The 15,583-nt window shown below is 49.2% G+C and overlaps 1 protein-coding gene across 5 annotated transcripts in view; it reads right to left on the reverse strand.

Annotated features, from left to right (window-relative positions):
- Positions 1–510: 510 nt before the first annotated feature.
- Olfm2 (olfactomedin 2) overlaps positions 511–15,583 on the reverse strand; it is a 73,406-nt gene continuing 58,333 nt past the window's right edge. For 4 of the 5 annotated variants that reach the window (XM_040729784.1, XM_040729783.1, XM_040729782.1 and 1 more), the window contains exons 2-6: positions 9,040–9,189; positions 5,955–6,101; positions 5,460–5,682; positions 5,021–5,127; positions 511–1,570 (exon numbers count right to left, since the gene is read on the reverse strand). In XM_040729784.1, the coding sequence (XP_040585718.1) occupies positions 893–1,570; positions 5,021–5,127; positions 5,460–5,682; positions 5,955–6,101; positions 9,040–9,189 (1,305 nt within the window). In that variant the 3' untranslated portion in view covers positions 511–892. The remainder of the gene's footprint in view (positions 1,571–5,020; positions 5,128–5,459; positions 5,683–5,954; positions 6,102–9,039; positions 9,190–15,583) is intronic. The other variant, XM_005078570.4, reaches the window with a different exon arrangement.

Genomic DNA, 15,583 nt, shown 5'->3' on the forward strand with positions numbered 1-15,583 from the left:
AAGCACAGTGAATAGATTTACTAAGGAAGAATGAGATGACTTTTAGGGACAGGAGGTTACCTAGGGAGAAATAACCTGACGCCTCCACATCAGCCTTCCACCTCCCAGAACTCTGCTAGCATGACTTGTGTAGAAACAGTTTCTGCAGTTACAAAGCAGAGAAGAAACGGGGGCGGGGGGGGGCGTTCTAACACCTTTCGAAAGCACCCAAATTATTAGAACATCTCCAGACAGCTCAGTGATGTGCCATTGTGAGGCAGCAACCAGGGAATATTCACTTAAAGCCAGTTTTCATCCCCTTAATAGAATTCTCTGTTGTTGTGATCCCGGTTGCTTTTAAATCACTTTTGATTGAAACACCTTTGAGTTGGGTGGGCTCCTCCAAGGGCTAGCCAGCCTGGGGAAGGGGTGTTACAGGACACTACCTCAGATCACGCCAAGCACAGAGAATAAAGGGACTCGGAGTTCTCTCCTTTTCTAACCACCACTGGGTACAAAACTACGCAGGCATCAAATGTCAAAGGTCCAGTTTATTCTGGCAACCCAAAAAGAAAAGGTGTAAATAATAAATTAAAAAAATCCATGCACTCAGATCCAGGGGAGGGAGGGAGGGAGGGATGAGGAATGTGTGGGAAACTGGGAGGGGAGGAAAAAACGGGAGTGGACCGAGGGAGAGGAGCATCCATAAAAAGGCAGAAAGACTCAGAAGTGAAGTATCAAAAGCAGAGATCAATAAAATGGAGGAAACGCATAGGTAGAGATGCAGAGAACAGAAAGCTGGGCTGGGAAGGTGGGGGAGAAGGAATCTAGGCAGGGAAAGGGCATGGACAAGAGAAGGCTGGGGGAGTCACGGGCAGTGTGGGAGGGCTCCCCACAGCCTTTGCAGGGGCGCCTAGGGGTCCCCGGCAGTGCTGATGACGTGGAAGAGGGTGACGTTGTACAGCACCTGGTGCCCGTTGTTCCAGGTATAAAGGGCCCGCTCCCTGGGGTTGTAATCCAGCATGGAGATGTGCGAGTACTGGTTGTGGAAGGGCACATCCGTGTACTCGTAGCTGGACGTGTTGGTGAAGTAGGCAAAGTAGACCTTGGCTCCGGCCAGGTGAGAGTTGGTCACGTAGAGGACGCCGCAGATCATAAAGGCCTCCCCCGCACTGCGCTTGGGGTACCCCGTGTCCCAGGACCTCACGACCTCCAGGGTGTGAGGGTCCAGCCGGCTGACAACGATGTTGCCCGCATTCTGGTTGGTAGTGTACACGGCCCACAGCCCGCTCTCGTCTACCATGAAGTCCATGTCTGAGAAGCCGCCCCAGGAATAGGGGAAGGTGTTGTTGTAGCCAGCCCCCGGGAGGCTCCGCTGCACCAGCACGGAGCGCGACCGGAAGTGGTACTTGACCACCACGTTGCTCTGGTACTTGTTGTAGAACAGAGAGCCGTTGTACACCACATGGCCCGTACCTGCCCACGGCTGCGGCAGCAGGTGCTGGATGAAGTTCTGGCCTTTGATGAAATCTCCCAGAGTGCGGAACTCCAACACCCGGCGGCCTTTGTAATAACCATCCATGTACCAGACCTACGAGAGCAGCAGCCAGTCAGTCACAGTAACCTGTGACCCTCACGGAATGGCCAATCAGGAAAGCTCAACCTTGGTCATCAGTGATCAGCCATCATCTTCATGTCACTACTCAGTTATAGTCCTTCCTAAGACCGTTGCGACTGGTTATAGTTTGGTGACTATGTGTATTAGTGAGCCTGGAAAGGTAGTTCAGGGGGTAAAGTGTTTGCCACTCAAGCGTGAGGATCTGAGTTCGTTTCACCAACACCCACTAAAGAGTCGGGGTTAGTGGTGCACATAGCTGTACCCTTCAGTGCTGGGGGAGTCAGAGACAGATCTCTGGAGCTCATTGACCACTCTGCATACCCATACTGATGAGCTGCAAGTTCTGTAATAGCCACTAACGGGGGTGGGGGATGAGTCAGTGGGAAAGATCTGCTTTGCAAGCATGAAGATTGATTTGGAACCCAGAGACCACGTGAAAAGCTGGGCATGGCCACATGTGCTGTAACTCCAGTGCTTTTGAGGGCAGAGACAAGAGGATCTTTGGGGCTTGCTGATTGCCAGCCTAGCGCCAGACTTAGTGAGATAGTCTGTGTCTAGGGACTAAGACTGCAAGTATAGAACAGGGCACCTGATGTCCACCTCTGGCCTCTGAGTGCACACACCTGCACACAACTGTGTGCATATCACACACATACGAAAAGGAAAGAGACAAGGTGGAGGGCAGTAGAGAAAAACATCTCTTGTTAACTTGGCCGCTACATGCACAGGCACACACCTGCCTGTGCACACATCTTTATGAACAGACACAACAAAAAAATCCTAAATTGGTGGTGTTCCAAAGGATCAGGGAGCACTGTGCTCCCAGGAGACTCACAGGGTCACATTCACTGGACACTGGGTTGAGAGCGCTCATCGAGTAATATTATTGGGTAATAAGGGGTCACTTTGAGGTCACTGTATTTTGTTTGAGATATTTTTGTTTTGTTTTTAAGATAAGTTCTTACAGAGATGAAAGGAAACTTGTAACAAGCAACATGAGCATTACAAAGTAAAGGGAAAGATGGCTGGAGAGATGGCTCAGAGGTTAAGAGCACAGGCAGCTCTTCCAGAGGTCCTGAGTTCAATTCCCAGCAACCACATGGTGGCTCACAAACATCTGTAATGAGATCTGGTGCCCTCTTCTGGTATCCACACAGAACAGTGCATGCATGATAAATAAATAAATCTTTAAAAAAAAAGTAGGATCTTACTATGTAGCCCAGGCTGGCCTGGAACTCATTATGTAGATCATGCTCGTCTTGAGCATCACAGAGATGCCTCAGCCTCCCAAGTGCTGGGATTAAAGGAGTGTGCTACCATGCCTGACCCAAATTCATTGTCAGTGGCTAAATCCCATAAGCACAAAGGATGTCACTGAATCTCTCAGCAGCACCATTATCAGCTAAAAGCACTTGTGAATGCCCTCATTATCAAGCTAAGGTTCATTGTTGAAGGATCACATTAAGAATAAGAAAATTAGAGGAGCCGGGCGTTGGTAGCGCATGCCTTTAATCCCAGCACTTGGGAGGCAGAGGCAGGCGGATCTCTGTGAGTTCGAGGCCAGCCTGGTCTACAAGAGCTAGTTCCAGGACAGCCTCCAAAGCCACAGAGAAACCCTGTCTCGAAAAACCAAAAAAAAAAAAAGAAAAGAAAATTAGAGGAACAATATTAAGACACCTGCCCAAGTGTCCCTGGCTAAGAATGGACAAGACTAGATAAGTGCAAATCTGATTCCAAACTAACCAATTGGTTGGGTCACTGTCATCAGTCAAGGTCAGTGATCACAGTGGAATGGTGTTGAGTTACTGCCTGTGCTCTGTGACAGTTGGTGACCACCCTTGTGCTGGTTGCTATTTAAGGTGTATGTATGTATGTATGTATGTAATGTATGAGTGCTTTATCTACATGCCAGAAGAGGGCATCAGATCCCATTATAGATAGTTGTGAGGCACCATGTGGGTTCTGGGAATTAAACTCAGGACCTCTGGAAGAGTAGCCAGTGCTCTTAACCACTGAGCCTCCTCTCCAGCTTGTGATAGTTAGCATTAATATCAGCTTGAAACATCTGAGAATTACCTAGGAAGTGAGTGTCAATGAGAGATTCTCAACATTGAGTTGGCCTGAGGGCATGTCAGTACGGCATTGTCGTGATTGTTCATTAACCCAGCCCATTGTGGGCAACATCATTCATTAGACAAGGAGTCCTGAACACAATGAGAATGGAGAGGTTGCACTGAACACAAACAGGATGCATGCATCGATATCTCTCTGATCCTGACTGTGGTTGTGATGTGACTCGATGTTTTAAACTCCTGCCTTAATTTCTCTACAATGATGGTCTTTAACCTGGAGCTGTAAGCTAAACTAAGCCCCTTTCTTCCCTAATTTGCTTTTTGTCAGAGAATCTTATCAACTACAGAAATGAGGCGGGCAGAGGTGTCCTGCTGTGTCACTCTTCTCCACCTTATTTCTCTGAGATGGGGTCTATAACTGAACCTGAGCTGCTGACCAGTAAGCCCCGGTGAACCTCCTGCCTCCGTTCCCCACAGCACTGGTGCATATGCCGCTCGTGGCTTTTTATGTGGGTACCGAGGGCTTTAACCCAGATCTTCAATTTGTGCAGCACACATTCTTGCACACTATGCTATCTTCCTCCCTGACCCTATGTCATCTTTAATCTGATGTCTGCACTCTAACAAGAATGCCTACCTGTGCAGTTCTCAGAATGTGTCCCTGAGTGCACCTGCAGCCATAGTCTCTAGTCAGTAGATGTAGAAGAGCCTCAGTCACATGGTCACTAGGCAGTCAAGGGAGGGTTGAAGGACCCAGGGACCCACGATGATGTGCTATGAGTGTCCATGGTGTGTGAGTGGGCTCCTGAGATGGCTCAGAGGCTAAAGGAGCCTGCTGCCAAACCTGGCAACCTGAGTTCAAGACCCGCATGGTGGAAGGAGAGAAATGACTCAAGGAAGTGGTCCTCCAACCTCCACACACATGCCATGTCACACTTGTACATATACACACTAAATAAACAATAATTTAATAGAAAATAAAACAGTGAGAGGCTGAACATGGTGGCATACACTCTTGATCCCAGCACTCAAGAGGCAGAGACAGGCAGATCTCTGTGTGTGAGGTCAGCCTGGTCTACAGAGGGAGACTGTCTCAGGGAAAGAAAAACGTCAACAGTTAAGGGTACTGTTCTGGCAGAGGACCCGAGTTAAATTCCCTGCACTCACATCAGGTGACCCACAAACACCTATAACTCCAGCTCTAGGGACACCCAGCGCAGTGTTCTGGTCGTCAGTAGCACTAGTCATGCACACTACCACCCCTGCCCCATATACACTAAATAAAAATAAAGCCTAAGAGTCGCAAGTGTGGGTTCTCCGGGCACCTGCAGGCAGTTGCTGACTCACTCACCCGGCTGTCTGCACTGGGGGCCATTGTGTCAGTCATCCAGGAGCCGAATCTGGACCCCATAGCCCGAATGGTAATGGGGTTACTGACCCCTGTCAGCTTCCCGCAGCCTGGGAGACGGGAACAGTGGGGGTGAGAAAAGGATGCAGCAGGAGCCCAAGGAAAGCAGGACACTGTTTGCACGGGAAGTGAAGGGGTCAAGGGCTGGGGAGGAGACATCCAGTGTGTGACCCCGCGATGTCAACATGGGCTTAAAGGCTGGAAATCAAGATCCAAAACCAAGCTTTGGGGCTTGCTGTCGGCTTGGGCTCGGGAGCCCAAACGGGGGGGGGGGGGGGTTAGCAGTTAGATGCCAAACCACGCCTAGCTTTGGAGCACAGAGGCAGCATTAGGGTTGGGTGTGGAGATAAGGGGTCAAGCTTCGGGATTAAGGCATGCATACCCAGCTTCTGTGCGCAGGCATGGAGTCGTGCCTCCAGGGCCATCACGCGCTGTTGCAGGTCCTCATACCCATAGGCGCCCATTTCCTCTTGGATGGCAGCCAGGTTGCCAGAAAGGTTCCTCACTTCCTCACGCAGGCGCACAATGGTCCGTGTGTCCGCCTTGTACTGCTCCAGCACCGAGCTCAGGGGCAGGAGCTCTGTCATCCTGTCCTTCAGTTCCTGCTTACCAGGAGAGAATGGCCGCCGATCCCAACCCCTGCCCCTCTGCCCATACCGTCACTCTGTCATCTCAGATGCAGTGCTCAGGCCTTGCCAAAGGATGCCTTCGGGACCCCAGAACCTAGTCAACTTCTCATTTCTTCTCAGACATGACCCCATCCTTTGGAACTCGGGTCCTCTTGCTTTCACAGCAAACATTCTTACTCCACTAAGCCACCACCCCACGCCTCTGCAACCATTCTCTTGACCTCTGAGCTGAACTTGGAAGAACCTACCTGGAAGCTCTTGGCCGAGACTGACCCGTCGGCTGCCCTGAGTCTTGCATCCAGGCTCCGCATGAGCGTCTCCATGCTGCGAACATACTGGAGATCCCGATATGTCCTTAACTCAAGGACCTCCATGGACTGAGACACATTCTGGACCTAGAATGAGAACCATTCAGTAGACAAGCTCCTCCTCCCTGCCACTCACAGAAACAGGGGCAGGCAAAGATGCCTGCCAGCCCTGCTCTCCCCTGATCTCCCTAGTAACCTTCCAATAGCAGGTTCCATCCAATCCCGTCCCTTCACACCTGTCACCTCCTCCCTGTCTCTTGGCTTTCACCCTCCTGAGCTGTTCTCCACACAGCATGACAGAGGGTGTTTTCCGAAATGAAGATCAGAACCAGGTGTGGTGGGGCACACACACATAATCTGAACACTTGGAGGTAGAGGCCAAAGGCTCAGAATTTCAAGAGTAGCCTTAAAAAGGATCCAGGAGTGGTGGGTCACATTTGTAATGCTGGCACCCAGGAAGCCAAAGCAGGGGGATTGTCATGAGTTCTAGGTCAGCTAAGGCTACAGAATGAATTTCAAGGCAGTATGGGTCAGAGTGGAGCCCTGCCTGTAATAAAAACAACAGAACAAGAGGCAGGGTGGGAGGGGACTGGAGCTGCGTCTCGGTGCTTGCCTGCATGCACAAAGCTGGGTTCCATCCCCAGCATAAACTGGGTGCAGTCGTGCACACCTGAAACACAGGCCACTTGGGAAGTGGAGCCAGGAGGATGAGAAGTTCAAGGTCACCCTTGTGTACATATTGAGTTCGAGAGCAGCCTAGGCCAGTGGCTCTCTTACTACAGCTCGTTACTTTTGTTGCTGCTTCATAACTGTAATTTTGCTACTATTATGATTCATAATGTGAATACCTGTGTTTTCTGATGGTTTGGGAGACCCCTGTGAAAGGGTCGTTCAGCACCCCAAAAGCATTGAGACCCACAAGTCGATAACTACTGGCCTAGGCTACACAAGACCTTGAGGTACACATCATTAGCCATGCCAAAAAATTATTTTTTCAGCCACTATGAACAGTTAAAGGCACGACATGGAAGTCCACAGCTTTGGGGAAAAGCAGTTCCTGTACGGGTGGGCAGAACAGAATTCTGGGAGTTAGTGGTGAGCGCTGCAGGTGCCCAGGTGCTCCCTTCTGCCAAACCTCAGCTTTGTCCTCTGTTCAATGAGGGAGGTGGCTGCAGGCATCACAGCTGGCAAATGGGCAGTGACAGGGACTTCAGTCAGCAAAGAGTCTAAAACATCCTGGGGACAGAAGAAGTGGAGGCAGCCAGGGTGAAAAGGAATTGTGTGTGTGAATGTGTGTGTATACAAATCTGTATATCTACGTGTATGTATGTGTGTGTGCATACATGTCTGTGTGTATATGTATCTGTGTGTGCATATATATCTGTGTGTCTATGTACGCATATTTGTGTGTGCATACATGTCTACATAAGTGTGTCTATGTACGCATATTTGTGTGTGCATACATGTCTACATAAGTGTGTCTATGTATGCATATTTATGTGTGCATACATGTCTACATAAGTGTGTCTATGTATGCATATTTGTGTGTGCATACATGTCTACATAAGTGTGTCTATGTATGCATATTTGTGTGTGCATACATGTCTACATAAGTGTGTCTATGTATGCATATTTGTGTGTGCATACATGTCTACATAAGTGTGTCTATGTATGCATATTTGTGTGTGCATACATGTCTACATAAGTGTGTCTATGTATGCATATTTGTGTGTGCATACATATCTACATAAGTGTGTCTATGTATGCATATTTGTGTGTGCATACATGTCTACATAAGTGTGTCTATGTATGCATATTTGTGTGTGCATACATATCTACATAAGTGTATCTATGTACGCATATTTGTGTTTGCATACATGTCTACATAAGTGTGTCTATGTATGCATATTTGTGTGTGCATACATATCTATATAAGTGTATCTATGTATGCATATTTGTGTGTGCATACATGTCTACATAAGTGTGTCTATGTACGCATATTTGTGTGTGCATACATGTCTACATAAGTGTGTCTGGAGGCCAGAGACTGATGTTGGTTGTTTTCCACAACCACCCTCCACCTTATTCTTTTGAGACCCAGTCCCCAAGTCTGGAGCTCACACTTCATACTGAGGGTTCAGGTTCCCAGATGTGCCTGTCTCTCTACCTTCCTAGCACTGGATTACAGACATATACCACCAGACCTAGCTTTTGTAGGTGCTGGGTATGCAAACTCAGGTCCATATTACCCATGTGACCCAATGAACCATACCTCTAGCTTCCCCCTCCCCTCTTAAAGTATCTTAAAATTGCATTTGTTGTTTGGTGTGTGTCAGTCAGAGTACACCTTGTGGGAGTTCATTCTGTCTTCTAACCATGTGGGACCTGGGGATTGAACTCAGGCCATCAGGCTTGGTGGCAACTCCCCACCTCTCCCCACCTCCCACCCAGCGGGGTCTTCCTATGTAGTCCAGGGTGCACGCAGTCTTGTGGCAGTCATTGTGCCTCAGCCTATAAAGTCCCGGTATTAGAGGTGAGCAGTTCCACTCCCAGCTGCAGAATCTTTGCATGAGCCCTGACAGGTTAGACCCTTGCCTGAAGAGGGTACCAAGTATCTTCTTAGCAGGGTCACCTAAGGCTGCATGGAGCATTGGCTGCCAGGCCTGAGTGCACAAGAAAGGACTTGGATGCCGCCCCTGGTACTCCCTGCCTCCCCAGCACTACAAGAACTAGAGTTTGGGAAGCAGAAGCAATTACATCTCTGAGCAGAAGGCCAGTCTGGTCTACAGAGTAAGCACCAGGATAGGCAGGGCTACATAGAGAAACCCTGTCTCAAAAAATAAAGGAATAAACATATTTAATAAACAAGAAAGAAAAGCAAACAAATAAAAAATCTGCATAGATAGGATCCCAGTCATTGGTCACTTTAGAACAATCTGTGTGGCTGGATCTCTGTGGTTTAGCCCACAGACCATCTCCTCCTTCCCCCACCCCACCCCCACCTTGGCTCCTGCCAGGTCCCTACCTTCTCCATGAGCTGCCGAAGCTCTCTGCTCCGACCATCTCGGGCACAGGTGCTCTGTGCAGGGATCACAGCTGTGCAGATGCATTTACCATCGGGTGCCTGGGCTGAGGTGTAGAGCTGCCAACCCTCTTCTGGACTCTGGAAGAGAGTCTGCAGAAGAAAGGGTGTGGTCTGAGAGTAGGAACCCAAAGAGGGGCTCCCCTCCATGTTGCTGGGAAGGACAGAAGCCCTTTGTTGGAGAGATGGCCTTGCATGCATGAGGACCTGAGTGTGGATCTGAAGAGCCCATGAGAAAAGCCAGAGACAGAGACTGGCTGATCCCCGGAACCTTGCTGACCATACTAGTCAACTAGACACCTTTGCAGGTCAGCGAGAGGCCCTGTCTCACACAGAAGGTCGGAGGGACCTGAGGAACATCGCCATCTGAGGTCTTCCTCTGATTTCCACACACACACATGCACATATACAAAGAGAGATCTGGGAGATGGCTCAAGGGGTAAATGCAACTGTGAGGACCTGAGTTCTGATCCCCGCAACCCACATAAGCCAGACGCAGCAGAACATGTCTGTAACCCTAACACTACTACATCAAGGTGGGAGGTGCAGACAGGATCATCCCTGGAAGCTCTTGGATCTTCTACCTTGGAGTACACAGGGATGAACAAGACACTGTCTTAAATACTGTGGACAGCGGGGACTGAAACCCAAGATTGTCTTTGGATTGCCATGTGCATGTTGTGTCTCCTGAGGCCCAGGCTGGCCCTATACTAACTATATGGCTGAAGGTGACCTTGAACCTGTGATCTACCTGCCTCGAGTGTTGGGATTACAGGAGTGCACCACCACTTCTGCTTATTAGGTGCTAGGAATGGAACCCAGGGCCTCCTCCATCTGCCCACTGAGCCCCAGGCCCAAGAAGGTAAACTCTCAGCACTTTAAATCTTAGTGTGCAAAGGGACCTAAAAATAGCCACTGAAAAAGCAGTGACTTTGAGCGGGACATGGTACTGCATGCCTGTAAATCCAGCACTGGGGGTCTGAGACAGGAGGATCATGAATCGGAGGCCTGCTGGGACTACTTACAGAGACCCTGCTTCAGTCTGGTGCAGTGATGCACTACTCTCCCAGCTAGTTGGGATGCTGAAGCAGGAGGATGGCTTACGTGCAGGAGTTCTGTGCTGGAATGTGCTATCCACACTAAGTTCAAATCAACACAGCGATTTCCCAGTAGTGCTTAAGGAAACCCTATTTCAGAGAGGAAAAAGTGGAGGTAACATCTTAAAGAGCAAACGTCTGCATTGGAGGTGATGGCTTAGTGGGTAAAGAGCTTGCTGCGTAAGTGAGAGAACCCAGGTTTGGATCCCCAGCGTCTGCATAAAAATTTGCAGTCGGTGGTGCAAGTTCTGGGGGCATGGTTACAGGAGGATCTCCGTGCTGTCTGCTCAGCCTAGCCTCCTTGGTGAGCTCCAGGCTAATGGGGAGACCTGTCTCAAAAACAGATGGATGGCTCCTGGCGCACTATGCCTGGGGTTGTCCTCTGGTCTCTACTTATACACACACATGCCTGTTGTATGCACACATGTGTGCACACCCACACACATTTTAAAAAGTGGAGGAAACACATAAAAGGTATAAATAGATGAAGACCAAATATTTAAAATTGTTGAGCAGTACAGACAAAAGAAACACAGGGAAAAGGATGTGGGGGAAGCAAGTGATATTCAGGGTGTGACCAGGTATGGTTTGAGTGCAGACTAGATGGGGATGAGGGAGGGAGGCATCATGTGTGTGGGAAGGTGTGAGGAGCAGCAGTGACAGGGCCTGAGACAGGGCCGTGACCTGGGTGACCAGAGCGGAGTGAGCGAGGGGCTAAGTGAAGGGAGGCGAGGGTGGGAAGGGGACAGTGTGACAGAGAAGGAGCTGGTAAGCTGCAGCCATGGAGGGTTCTAAGCAGAAGAGAGATGCACGCCAACTTAGGTACCCACGGAAGAGCCCAGCTCAGAGCGACTGCTCAGGTCCAGGCAAACGACTGTGAGTAGTGGCCATGAGTTAAGAAATGGAGAATCCTGATCCTGTCTAGCATGGTTGATTTGCTTTGAGGCAGGAGCTCATGTAGCCCATGCTGGCTTTGAACTCCCTATTGTAGCCAAGAATGATGGTGAAATCCTGATCCTCCTGCCTCTGCCTTGTGAGCTCTAGGCTGTACAGTCACGTACTGCTATGCTCAGTTCATTCAGTGCTGAGGAAGGGACCCAGGGCTTTGGGCATGCTGGGCAAGCACGCTGTCCGCAGAGCCTGGCCCAGCCTACAGGGTGTCCTACCACAAGTGTTTTCTGGAGAAGCAAGCAATATGAAATCCGTAATTTGCATGGCTGTTACTGATCCCAAACAGAGGCAAAACCCAGGACCTGAGGCAGAGGTAAGCCAGGCTGAGTCAGGAGCAATCTCAGGGACTCTGCTGCACACTGCCTTCTCTTCCCACTCAGATTCTTGTAGTGAAATGTGAGTAAATGAGCTAACTACACAGTGAGCACCACTACTCACTAGTTTATAAGGAAAATAACCCATTCACAGACCATGGTAATGAGTCAGGCTGTGCTTATATACACCCTGCCTAAACTGGGGGACCTTCCTCTGTAAGAGCTCACGTGACTTTCCTTGAATGGACTCTACTCCGTTTTCTGTTCAGCTTTACAAATTATGTTTATTTATTTATAGTGTGTGTGTGGGCAAGTGTGTACCACAGAGTGCATGTGCAAGCCAGAGGTCAACTTGCAGAAGTTGGTTCTCCATTTCCACAGTGTGATTTCCCAGGAATGGAACTCAGGTCATCAGGTTCCGTGGTAAGTGCCTTTACCTTCTGAGCCAACCCACCTACCGACCTTGCATATAGAATTAGGCAGAGTCAAGGCTCACTCATACAGCAGAAGCCAATGATGCGGCCTCCTTGAGGGTTGACAGACAGATAATGACAGCAGTGCCTACAACCACCTCTGAGGGTTGACCAGCAGTTAGTGGTAGCTGGGGGTTGGAAGCTCAACACTCTGTCCATGCCTGAGGATTAACGGCGGTGTGGCCACTGGTGAGGAGCCCACAGCCCTGTGAACAGCCTGTCTCCTTCATTCCGTAAGCAACCCCCATGAAACTCACTAGGTCACACACACACACACACACACACACACACACACACACACACACACACACAAAGTCATGAAAAGCCAGGCAGTGATGGTGCATGCCTTTAATCCCAGCACTTAGGAGGCAGAGGCAGGCGGATCTCTGTGAGTTCAAGTCCAGTCTGGTCTATAGAGTGAGTTCCAAGACAGAGTTCAAAGCCACAGAGAAACCCTGTCTTGAGAAAAAAAAAGTCACAAAAATAGAAGGGAGTGCTGGTTGGGAGGAGGGAGGAGTTAGCAAGAGTGGGAGGGGACAAGAGAGGGTGATGGGATGAATATGATTAAAGTACAGCATGTGTGTTATAAAAGTGCTATAAGTGGGGCTGGAGAGATGGCTCAGAGGTTAAGAGCACTGACTGCTCTTCCAGAGGTCATGAGTTCAATTCCCAGCAACCACATGGTGGCTCACAACCATTTGTAATGAGATCTGGTGCCCTCTGCTGGTGTGTAGGCGTACATGGGGGCAGGGTGTTGTGTTCGTAATAAATAAATAAATCTTTAAGCCGGGCGTTGGTGGCGCACGCCTTTAATCCCAGCACTCGGGAGGCAGAGGCAGGTGGATCTCTGTGAGTTCGAGGCCAGCCTGGTCTACAAAGCGAGTTCCAGGACAGCTTCCAAAACAATACAGAGAAACCCTGTCTCGAAAAACCAAAAAAAATAAAAAAATAAAAATAAATCTTTAAAAAAAGTGTCATAAGTATTATTATGTATAATGTGGTAATAAAGACTTAAAGGAAAATGCACTTCCCACTCTCACAGTCTACTCTGCACTCAGAAGACACTGTTGTCTACCGGGTGTGGGTGTTTACTCGAGTCTGTGGAAAGAAGTCTAGAAGCACCTCTCCCATCAACACTCCTAAGGTCCTCACCCCCATGTCCTAGTGAGTCATGCCTTCCTGTGCAAAACTCTTGCTTGTTTTGTTTTATATGTGCGGGTGTTTTGCCTGAATGTATATAACATGTCTTCAGTCTCCTGGAGCTGTAGTTACAGACAGTTGTGAGCTGCCATGTGGGTGTTCAGAATGAAACCAGGGCCCTTTAGAAGAACAGCAGCCAAGTTAATCACTGAGCCAAATCTCCAGCCCACTGTGGGAGAACTCTAAATGTTTTTGTTTGTTTGTTTGTTTGATTGTGGTGTTTCAAGACAGGATTTCCCTGTGTAATAGCCCTGGCTATCCTGAAACTTGCTTCGTACAACAAGCTGGCCTCAGACTCACAGAAATCCAGCTGCCTCTGCCTCTCCTGCCAGGACTAAAGGTGGCACCACCATGCCCAGCTACCTGTGGGAGAACTCTTGATTTTGTTCTGTTTTGTTTGCTTTGAGACAGAATTTCATGTAGCCCAGGCTGGGTCTGAAACTTCACCTCTGGAATTCTGGGATGACAGGCCAACGGCACCGTGGCTGGTGTCCATGGGAGAACTCGTGGCTACTCTAGGATATTTCTCAGAGCTGGGAGTGCTGGGCTGTTCATCAGCGCTGGGTCTGTGAGCTAATTTTCCTGCACTCCACAAGAGCCTCCAGTAAACAAAGCTGTTCCACACCAGGTTGGTTTCAAGGGTGCCTGCACTGCACACTGTGAAGCCTTGTGTGGTGGCCTGTACATGTCTCCATGTGTGTCTGTACCACATACATGCCTGAGAGATCAGACGAGGACACAGGAGCCCATGGAGCTGCTGTAGCTGCAAGCTGCCATGAGGATGCCGGGAATTGAACCCAGGTCCTCTGGAGAAGCGGCCAGTGCTCTTACTCCTGAGCCATCTCTCCAGCCTCTTTTTACTTTTTATTCTGAGACAGAGTCTCACTAAGTTGCCCAGGCTAGTCCTCTTGTACTCTCCATGTATCCAGGTACTGGTATTACAGGCTTAGTATACCAGGCTCAGCCAGGAGCCCCACCTAACCCAGGAAAAATGACCACGAAAGACTTGCCCTGCTCCCTGAAGAAAGCACCATTGCGTAGTCTCCTTTAAGAACAAATGCAATTCTTTCTAAACTGAACAATGAACAGGAACGGAAACGTCTCTGCCATCCTCCCAGTGGCTCAGGTCCCCAAGCAATTAGGCTAGAGCTCCCCCCAAAGAGTCTCATTAATGCAGACACAAAGCAGCCCATCCGCACAATTAGCATCTCCAGCATGTCCTTTGAAACAAACAAGACTTCTCCTGACACAAGAAAGAGCAAATTGTAAAAGAGAAGCAGGTATCACGAAGAAGGCTTCTGTGGTTTTCCTGAAATAATTGTCGGTGTGGCACGCGCCTTGCCTGTAGCTATGTAATTAAATGCCCGGGGTTTGGCCGCCGGGTCTCAGCACACTAAAATCCTGAGTTTTGCCCTGCAGGGTTAAGTTCAAATGCTCAATCAAGTTTACTTCTATGGAAGATGAGGGAATAGCCCAGAAGGCTTGATGTTGAAGTGTCCAAATGCCATTTCTTCAAGGCTGGCGTCTCTCTATCTTGGTACCAAAGTCCCTAATTCCTGGATGGTCCCATTTACAGGAAAGGACAGACAGATCCTAAACCCCTTGTGAGACCTCAGGGGCTTCTGGTTTTACCCTATCCAGTTAATTCCATCCAAGTCATCTCCTGAGCCACCCCATACTCTCAACAAAAGACAGGTTTTTTTGTAGTGTTTGTTTGTTTTCGGTCAGGGTTTTTCTGTTTAACAGCTCTGGCTGTCCTGGAACTCACTCTGTAGACCAGGATGGCCTCGAACTCACAGATCTTCCTGCCTCTGGGATTAAAAGTGTGCACCACCATGCCCGGCAACTTTTGTGGGGGAGGTCTTTATTTTAATTATGTGTATATGTATGTATATGCACACCTCAGTGCAGTACCCTTAGTGGCCAAAAGAGGGCGTTGGATCTGCTGGAGCTTGAGTTAAACACACTTGTGAGCCACCTCTCATGAGCACTAAGAATTGAACTCAGGTCCTCTGCAAGAGAGAGTCATCTCTCCAGCCTCCTAGGCAGTCTCTCTTTTGCTGAGTTCTGGTTCCCATCTTAATATTCCTGCTAATGGGCTCTGAGAGGATAAGCTATGCCCTCAAGTAGCTCCTCTTCACATCACATTTTGTAAGCTGGAGCTTTCCAATACTTTCATGGAATCTGCTGCCCCAATTAAGCACAAGGCTCCATAACAGGTTCAGGGGTAATTAAGCCTGAGACATGCAGGGCAATGGTAAAGGTAAAGTCCTTGTCTAGAGTCACACAGTGAGGGGCTGGGTCACGGCTCAGTGGTAGAGCCCCTGCGTAGAATTCCCCAGTGAGGGGCTGGGGTGTGGCTCGATGGTAGAGCCCCAGCCTAGAATCCCCAGTGAGGGCCTGGGTCATGGCTCAGTGGTAGAGCCCCAGCCTAGAATCCCCAGTGAGGGCC

This window comes from Mesocricetus auratus, unplaced genomic scaffold (assembly GCF_017639785.1).
Source record: "Mesocricetus auratus isolate SY011 unplaced genomic scaffold, BCM_Maur_2.0 Super-Scaffold_100022, whole genome shotgun sequence".
NCBI lineage: Eukaryota > Metazoa > Chordata > Mammalia > Rodentia > Cricetidae > Mesocricetus > Mesocricetus auratus.